The 8,452-nt window shown below is 39.6% G+C and overlaps 1 protein-coding gene across 3 annotated transcripts in view; it reads left to right on the top strand.

The window, feature by feature from the left end:
- The window catches only part of kcnc1 (potassium voltage-gated channel subfamily C member 1), a 50,217-nt gene extending 41,954 nt beyond the window's left edge, over nucleotides 1-8,263 (top strand). Inside the window, exons 3-4 of one of the 3 annotated variants that reach the window (XM_033039122.1) lie at nucleotides 1,572-1,769; nucleotides 7,253-8,263. In XM_033039122.1, coding sequence (XP_032895013.1) covers nucleotides 1,572-1,769; nucleotides 7,253-7,302 — 248 coding nt within the window. In that variant the 3' untranslated portion in view covers nucleotides 7,303-8,263. Of the gene's footprint in view, nucleotides 1-1,571; nucleotides 1,770-4,923; nucleotides 6,632-7,252 lie in introns of those variants that run through there. The other 2 variants (XM_033039120.1, XM_033039121.1) reach the window with 2 other exon arrangements.
- The last annotated feature ends 189 nt before the right edge of the window (nucleotides 8,264-8,452 follow it).

Raw genomic sequence — 8,452 nt, forward strand, 5'->3', positions numbered from 1 at the left:
GGAACACAAGTCACTGAAAGGTAACATGGAAAATGTAATTGGGAAGACAAATAGTATATTGGCCTTTATTTGATGAGTATTTGTGTGTGAATATAATCATCTTACTGCGATTATCTAGGCCCTGGTAAGGTTGCATTTGGAAAATTGTGTCTCAGACTGTCTCTCTATCTAAGGAAGTGTATACTTGCAATAGAAGAAGTACAACAAATGCCATCTGAATGTTTCCTGGAATGGGAAGCTTGTCCCATGAGGATAGTTTAAGCAGGCTGGACCAAAACCCTTTTGAGTTAAGAAAAATGAGAGGTGACCTCATTGTAAGATTACAAAACTCTTACAAGGCTTGACAGGATAATTGTAGAGTTAATATTTCCCCTGACTGGGGTGTTTAGAACCAGAGTACATTGATTCAAAAGAAAGAAAATAATCTTAAGGGAGGGAAGTGATTCTTTAGAATTCTCTACGGTAAAGCATTGTGGAGGCTCAGTGACTGTGCATATTTTAGGAGAGAGATTGATAGATATCTGCACATTAAAGGCGTCCAAGAAAAAGGGATAGTGTGGAGTTGAGGTATTGAATGATGAAGTAGTGAAACAGATGTGAGAGGCAAATGCTTTCCCCCTTCTACCTCTTACATTCTTATGATATTTTGAAGAGAATATAATTGGCAGTGTAGGTTCAGCAGCATTTAATTGAACAAGTATGATCATTTTGTACGATGTCTAAAGTTAGCTGCCTTCAGCTGCCAGTGTATCTCTTTTCCAAGTGGTGTCCTTTTACACTGCTCAAACGGCCAAGATTTCCCGAAATATAAATGAAGGCTGACCAAAAGCAAGCAAGAAAGCATATTCTTGACATCTTGTTCGGTGGCCCAAGGCAGCATGCTATCTGAATCATACATAATTTTAAAACTTTCCTATGAAGACAGTGACTCTGAATTAGGTTGGCAATGGACTTTGGTAAAGGATGCCTGTGACTAATATATCAGACTATTGTTGCCTCATGCCACATGGTATAGTGCTGAACAAGTGATTAAAAGCTTGTCACCTTTAAAACAAATTGATCATACTAGGTGTTGGAATTTTACTTATCGTTTCAGCCTTTAACAAACTCATATTTTGATTTTCTCCCCGCGCACTAAACCGATGACCACACAAAATAGCCTTTTTTAATCTTCTTGATAGCAGTCTCATACTACAGAGATGCATTAAAGCAACCGCTGCACAACACATGAATCACCGTAACTAATATCTATGTTTCTCCACCAGCCTGTTGTTGTAGAATGTTGTCTCTCTTTCATAAAGTGCTGTTCATCTGTTCCATGCACACTGGGAGTAATTACTTTTGCTTACAACTGTTGAAATCTATCTCTCACAATTTTGGTGCCGTTGCTTACTATATTTACGTGATATTATTTGCCAGTGCAAAATATTTTATTGGCTGAATGTGCTGCCTCTGGAGTAACTTTAGTTGATTGCATAAAGCGTTACAAACCATAGATTCTGCTAACCTTTAGTAAGAGACACAAACATAATACTTAGCATTTCATTCAGCTTTTGCTTGTATATTTGAAGATTTTAAACAGAACGGTGATGCAGCAAATGCAGCATTGGCAAACGAAGATTGTCCTCATATTGACCAGGCACAGACGCCTGAAGATCACCTCCCCTTCACTCGTTCTAACACCAGGGAGAGGAATGCCAGAGACGGGCCCTGCTTCCTCTTATCAACCGGGGAATTTTCATGTCCACCCGATGGAGGAATAAGAAAGGGTACGTAACACACAGGCAAGATACGTAATCTTATAGGTATTTATATCAATCTGTTAATCTAGTATTGCTAGGATATACAGCTGCATTGGGGAAGGTTTATCATGGATTAATAAGCAATGCTTAGCTGTGTAGAGTAATTGTCTATGAAATTCCATAGAGATTTTAGAAAGACGCTAAGCGCCATAAATTAAAATGTAGAATTTCATTCAAGTCCTCTCACTGGTGTATTGTATATATATATATGTATATATATAGATCTATACATAGAGAGACAGTATTATCCAAACCATACCATTGGTGTGGTATATAGGAGCTTCATGTGCCATTTCTGATGGACAGTCTTCTATCGAGAACACTTAATATGTAAATATAATTTATAGTAAAGTAAAAGCCAGACTAAAAAAATAATTGATCACAACACTTTCATAAGAAAGTAGCTTGAAAACCTCAGCTAAAATGATCTTTGTAGCAAAGTGTTGAATTTGATTCCGTATTGGACAGGTTGGCTAAAGAGTAATTCACTAGTGTGTTTCAATGTCAGCATATTGTTGGCCCGTGGAAGTGTGTTTCTACCAGCATGGACGATGGTAACCTTTCAGCTTAAATCCATCCTGTATGTGTTCTTGTAGATCTGTTCAATGTTAAGTTCTTGTGCACGTTTGAAATGGAATTGGTTGCATGTCTAGTCTTTAAATGCTTCAATGGACTTCAGAATAGTATCAAATTGGCATCAAACCGAGACCAATTCCTACTGACATGAAAGACTAAAGAGTTCCCAGGCATTCTTTCAAGCCAATTCCTACATTATATGGGGTGAGATACCATATCAAACATATAATCTTATTTCCACAATCTAAATATGAAGCTCTGGCATTTCCTAATTTGAAAGCAGAATTGTCATTTGGAATGGAGAAAGGAGGTGGAAATAGCATCCAAATATCCTATAAAGCATTTGAAATTAAATTAAATTGTGAATTACGCATTATTAAGCAGATTAAATTAATTTGGTGAGTCAGCTAGCTAACCACATTTTAATTCTTCTCTTGTAATCAAATAAAGAGACAGATGTTATGACTTTGGCCTGGCTTATCTATCCAGAGCAAACTGAACTCATTTCTATTGGTTGGCTTAATTTGATATGTTTTCAATTGGCTTTCATTGTCCTGGTCTTAGAAAGCTGAACAACTGAAATGAATAAACTATTCAATATCTTGTTGACTAGTTTTATATTAATTAAAGACTAACCTAATACCTCACATATCTGAGGTATTTATTACCTAGCACAAACAGAGTGATCCCTTTCACAATCTAACAATGAAACTCTGGTATTTCCTAATTTGAAAGCAGAGAATTGTCAAAGGGGAGAGGAGGTGGATGGGAAACATTTGATGGAGAGAGAGTATGTTGATGCAGTATTTGCTTGCCTCTCACTTCTAATTTCCCCTGGATTCAAACCAAACTACCAACATGTTTAAAGTCTTCTCCTTTGGTTGATTGATACATTGACACTTCTGGGTAAAAATAGGAATTATGTTCCAAAACTCATTTCTAATTTGGTGGTTTCACATGCTGGAGTGTATGGGAAATGGAAAGATTAGCTTGCTGTGGTTAGTGCTCAGTTGTGACTATGGGGTTAAGCTGCAGCAACATTTTACAATACTATATCTGAATTGGCAATGCTGAAGACAGGCAGTGCTGACTGCATCTTACACACTGGCATCCCTCTTCCCCACTGTTCAATATTTACACATCGAGTTTGACTTGAAAGGAGGGCACAAGAACCTCTGAAAAGAATTTTCCACTGATATCCCTACTGAGCTAATGCTGTTGCTATGGCAATTGTTTGGAATAATTTCAATTTAGCCTGGCTCCTAACAAATAGATTCTTTACAAAAAATGTTGTCTTTCTCATTTTACAAAATTAAACTCCCACCTGAGAAAAACTCCTTGATGCTGACAAAGTGAGCTCCGAGATTGGACCACTCCATGGTTGTGCATCTCCTTAACTATTTTCTGTATTCTTGTTTTTTAATAAAAACTTAGTTTTAAAACAGTATATCCCATCTGGAATACCTCTCTGTATTTGAATCTCAAAAGACTGTGTTTCCCACCTTGTCCAGACATACAGCTTCTGTTCTAGAGACTGGATTGTCAACTCTAACAGCACCACCAGTCACAAAGTCATTTTCATTTGGGCAAACGTTCACCCACATCATGTGATAAAGGCCACCTTCAGACTATGGTTAAATGTACAGTAAGATAAATAAATGGAGAAAGAAGTTGATGCCTGCTGTTAGACAGCAGAAGCTGAGTGGCCACAAAGTGCTGGTGTAACTCAGCGGGTCAGGCAGCATCTCTGGAGAACATGGATAGGTGATGTTTTGAGTTAGGACCCTTCTTCAGACATTGTGATTGGGGGACAGAAGAAAGATGGAAGAGAAGCCAGGCTTTGTCCTGTCCCTCGTCTCTTCCAGCTTTATTTCACCTCCCTACCACAATCAATCTGGAGAAGGGTCCCGATCTGAAATGTTGCCTATTCATGTTCTCCAGAGATGCTGCCTGATCCACTGAGTTACTCCAGTACTTTGTGTCCTTTTGTGTGAACTAGCATCTGCTATCCCTGTTTCTACATAGACGCTGGGTGGAATTGGATGTGGCAATTGATTGCGGGATGGTTAGATTTTGCTTGCTTGTTTGCTACTCTTTCATTTGGAATCCTCGACTGAAATATTGCCGTCCCATGGATGACATGGACATGACAGTGTCACCATTTGGTAACCCATTAGATGAGCTGAAGAGGTAATTTGCCCTAAAACCAACAGCGCTGGACTCCAAAAATGATAAATTGAACCATAAAACAATATAAAAATGAATAGCTTGGAGTAACGGATTGCCATCTAAAGTGACAACGTATCTAAAATAACATTCACATTCGATACAGCCTTTCACAATGCCTGGTGAAATAAGAGTTGTTAGCTTAGGGATGTAGAATCAATCCCTGGTATCCACTTCTCTTTGTCTTTTATTAACAGTGATACTACTCTGAGCATGCAAGTGCATGGAGATGCTTTATCAGACTGGCAATGATGTAAACTCATCATTATCCATTCTATTGTTGATCCAATGTTGTACTTTGCATTTTTCCTACATAAAGGTTTTGAAAACTCAAGGAGCCTAAGCAACAGAGCTGGCATGAGCAGAAATATACTAAAATTGCCTTCAGTGTCTTCTTCGCTCTACAGCTCTCCTTGTCCATTGAGGCTTTCTCCGTCTCCCATACCATCCATTTTATAGCATGGATTAGTAGCTGAGAATGGTCCAAAGCTTTAGTCCTACAGCCTGTACTGTCTTGCATAAAACCAGGTAATAAGCCTGAAGATTGCATGTTTCTAGTTAGCACCTTGCTGCTGGTGATTCTACTGTTGACATTAGGTGGGACAATCCTCGATGATTTCTAGATGGGATCACTCAGACACATGATGTCACCAGTGGTATGTATGCTACATGTGTTTGGCGCATAGATGGAAATAAAGCAGCTACATGCAATTCCCAATAATTGATGATCTCGCCCATGGCTTGGGGCATACAGTTGTCCACTCGTGAAAACGCTGGCTCTCTTGAAAATGGGTGACGCTTGTGTTTACTGGTGCACCAGGTCAACGTCTGAAGATTTCTTTCTCAGGATCTTTTATGCCGCATGGCCCTGAGGGAGTTCAGACAAACATGTGGTTTGAGGGGCCGTTGCATGGAAGCCAAACTGATTGCGAGAAATACTCTGTAAAGGTCCCAGTTAACCTTGGGTGCATGCAAAGGTTTTTTGAGAAGAAGGACACTGCCCTCTCTGCATGTAGCTATATATTTTTTAAGCAGAAACAAAATGCGACATTTATGTTGAAGGGCAGGGGAAAGAAGGTCAAGTATTCATTGTATTCTTTGCATGCAGATTTCTGCAAACGCAGCCCTGTCATTGCTAAATATATGCCAGCAGGGGCAGTCAGAGTAACTTAATGAGCTGGACGCTCTGTGGGTAATTATCTGCCCACTGGGAACATTTCAAGAGAAGAAGACCCACCTCTTTAGGACAAGCAAAACTACTTCAAGCCACAAAGGCTTCCGAGGACCATTGTGTGATTTGACCCAGAATTGTTGGCTTCCTAAAGCCCAATGTTTCCAAACAAAAGGTAGAAGATTTGTAATTTGTCTGCTAGCATGAACTGCATGTTATAGAAACTGTAATTCTAAGATTAACTTTTAAATCAAAGTTCTATTTCCTTCCAAGATACTTTACTTTTACAAGACTTTGATGTGATCACAATGTAAGAATTAACTATATTTATTTGCAATGGATAGCTTTTTTTTTTGTAATTATTCATGAAACAGTGCAAGATTAGAGAAAACAAACTGTATGTAGATGGTGATTGGTCATATTGACCACTCATCCATGTTTCAGACCTCCATCTGAAACAAGCCATTAAACCATGTATTCAGAAAGCACCGACCCCTGTATATGATTAGGTTGGCATGCTAGTAATCTTGTGTTTCCTGAACATCCTATGTATCTATAAATATTAACTCTTCATCCAGATGGTCTTTGCCTCTTTGCATTTACAAGTGTATATTTCAGACTTGCAGACTCTAAATTAGGAAGCGTGCACACCATTCAACAGTGTCAATTTATCCGCAACGTTTTCCAAGGCAGGACTACCGGTCTAAGTCAGCGAATGACTTCACCCAATTTGGTCTTCTTAAGTTGGAATCAATACTTCAGCACTGTATGCAATTTAGTTCTGAATACGTGCATGCACAATATAATATGCAAAAAAAAAAAGTTCGAGCATGAAATAAATTTTGTATTAAATCAGCCTTTGTCTGCATGGATTGGTTTATCTTTGTTTTTTTTATTGTTGTGAGTCCTAAATTCCCTGTAGTCTCCAAAGTCAAATCAAGAGGGTCAGACTGGAAACATCAGGTGCTTGGCTCATTTTCAAACAATGGATGATGAATACTGGGAGTCAGTGCTCCATGACAGGCTGGGGAAGCTGTTACTTATCACTAGAGCTTAAAAATCATAAAGTCTATCTATAATTTAAAAATATGTTTAATTATAAATGTTATTATTGGAAAGGTAATGTAGCCGCGACAAAGTGCAGAATCCATCTTGAGGAATGATTGCTGCCACACATTTTCTGCTAATGATATCCAACCTCACTTCATGCTTTTTTTAACCTGATGATATTGGATGGAGACAGAGGTGAATTTTACATCTTGATAACACTGCCTGGAATCAGAGGAGAGGGCAGTGTGGTGTCCTGTGTTTAATGGGAGACTGGGTGAAGATTTTGTTTTTCTTGTTATTTAAAATAGCATGGGAGATAAACCGATCATAGAGTGGGCCGCTTTAACATAAGCCGCCCAGCGGGGGAAAGGTAGGTTGGGTCAGAGGTTTTATAGTTCACCCCTGTTTTATACTTATCTGCCCACAGATATACAAGGGAGGACCAACCTTGGGGAAATCAGAAGAAGACAACAGTAGGACTAGCACTCAACTCCCTCTTGGATCAAAGGATTAACAGCACCTTGTGGCCTATAGAGACGGTTGTTTATTCCCGCTGAGTGCTGTAGTGAGTTCTTAGGAATGGACCCTTCTTGCTATTGTGGTTGGTCAGTAGCAAAACGTTGGCAGCCATTCTCCCTGATCCAGGCTTCCCAGAGACAGAGGATAGAATTTGGGAAAGTCTATTGTTTAAGTCAGGTACTGTGGGGTATATGTCACGTGAAGGATTATGCCATGGCCTCCCCTCAGGGATGTCAAAATGTTGCAAACAATTCAAGTAAAACTGGCGTGCGGTGAAAGGGAACACAAATTTGCAAATATAACACTTAAGCACCATACTGCAAGACAAATAAAAGATACTACAATCAGGAGATTTGCATGCATGTGTTCCCCATTGGGGTGCCACATTTAAACAAGAGGCAGAGAATAATGAGCTTCCTCCCACTGATGCATTAGCTTTCGTGCTGCCGGCTGTGAGGTGTTGTGTTCAATAGAGAGAGACATCAGGCTATTTTTTGATGGGCCAGCTGCTTACTTGAAACAAATGTCTGCAGGGAATCAGCTTGCTTTGCTTTAGGCTGAAGCAAAACATGCAGCCTGGAGACCGAAGGTTCAGCAGTCAGGTAAGTCATAGGACCAGGCGTTTGGTTTGTGCTCGTCAGAGGGACTTGAAGTCACTTTGTGTCTCTCACATGTGGGGCATCGGCTCAAATGCAGACTCGGGTTTATTCGAGAAACTGCTTAGAAAAATTGCTGTGTCCTATAATAGTTATTGTGGCATCGGGGAAGGCGACAGGTCGATAATGACTACACCGACACAGTCCTGGTGGGGTAAACTCATGTGAAAGGGTTTATTTATGGGGAAGGACGATAGTAACAAGAAGTTCCAGGTGTGAGGGCGCAGTTTCTCAATGTCCGTGGGCAAGTGAGAGGGGGTCTCTCTCTCGGTTTTTTTTTCATTTTTCAAAAACTTTATTCGACACAGTCATATGATACAGCACATCAAAACATAATCAGAAATTACACTATAACAAATAATCATTATAGTACAACAGTGCATTCATTGTTTACAATACTCTCAACCCCACGCGTTGACCAGCGCCCACGGAAGCGCTCTCTCTCTCTCTCC

The sequence above is a fragment of the Amblyraja radiata genome, chromosome 20, assembly GCF_010909765.2.
Source record: "Amblyraja radiata isolate CabotCenter1 chromosome 20, sAmbRad1.1.pri, whole genome shotgun sequence".
NCBI classification, from domain to species: domain Eukaryota; kingdom Metazoa; phylum Chordata; class Chondrichthyes; order Rajiformes; family Rajidae; genus Amblyraja; species Amblyraja radiata.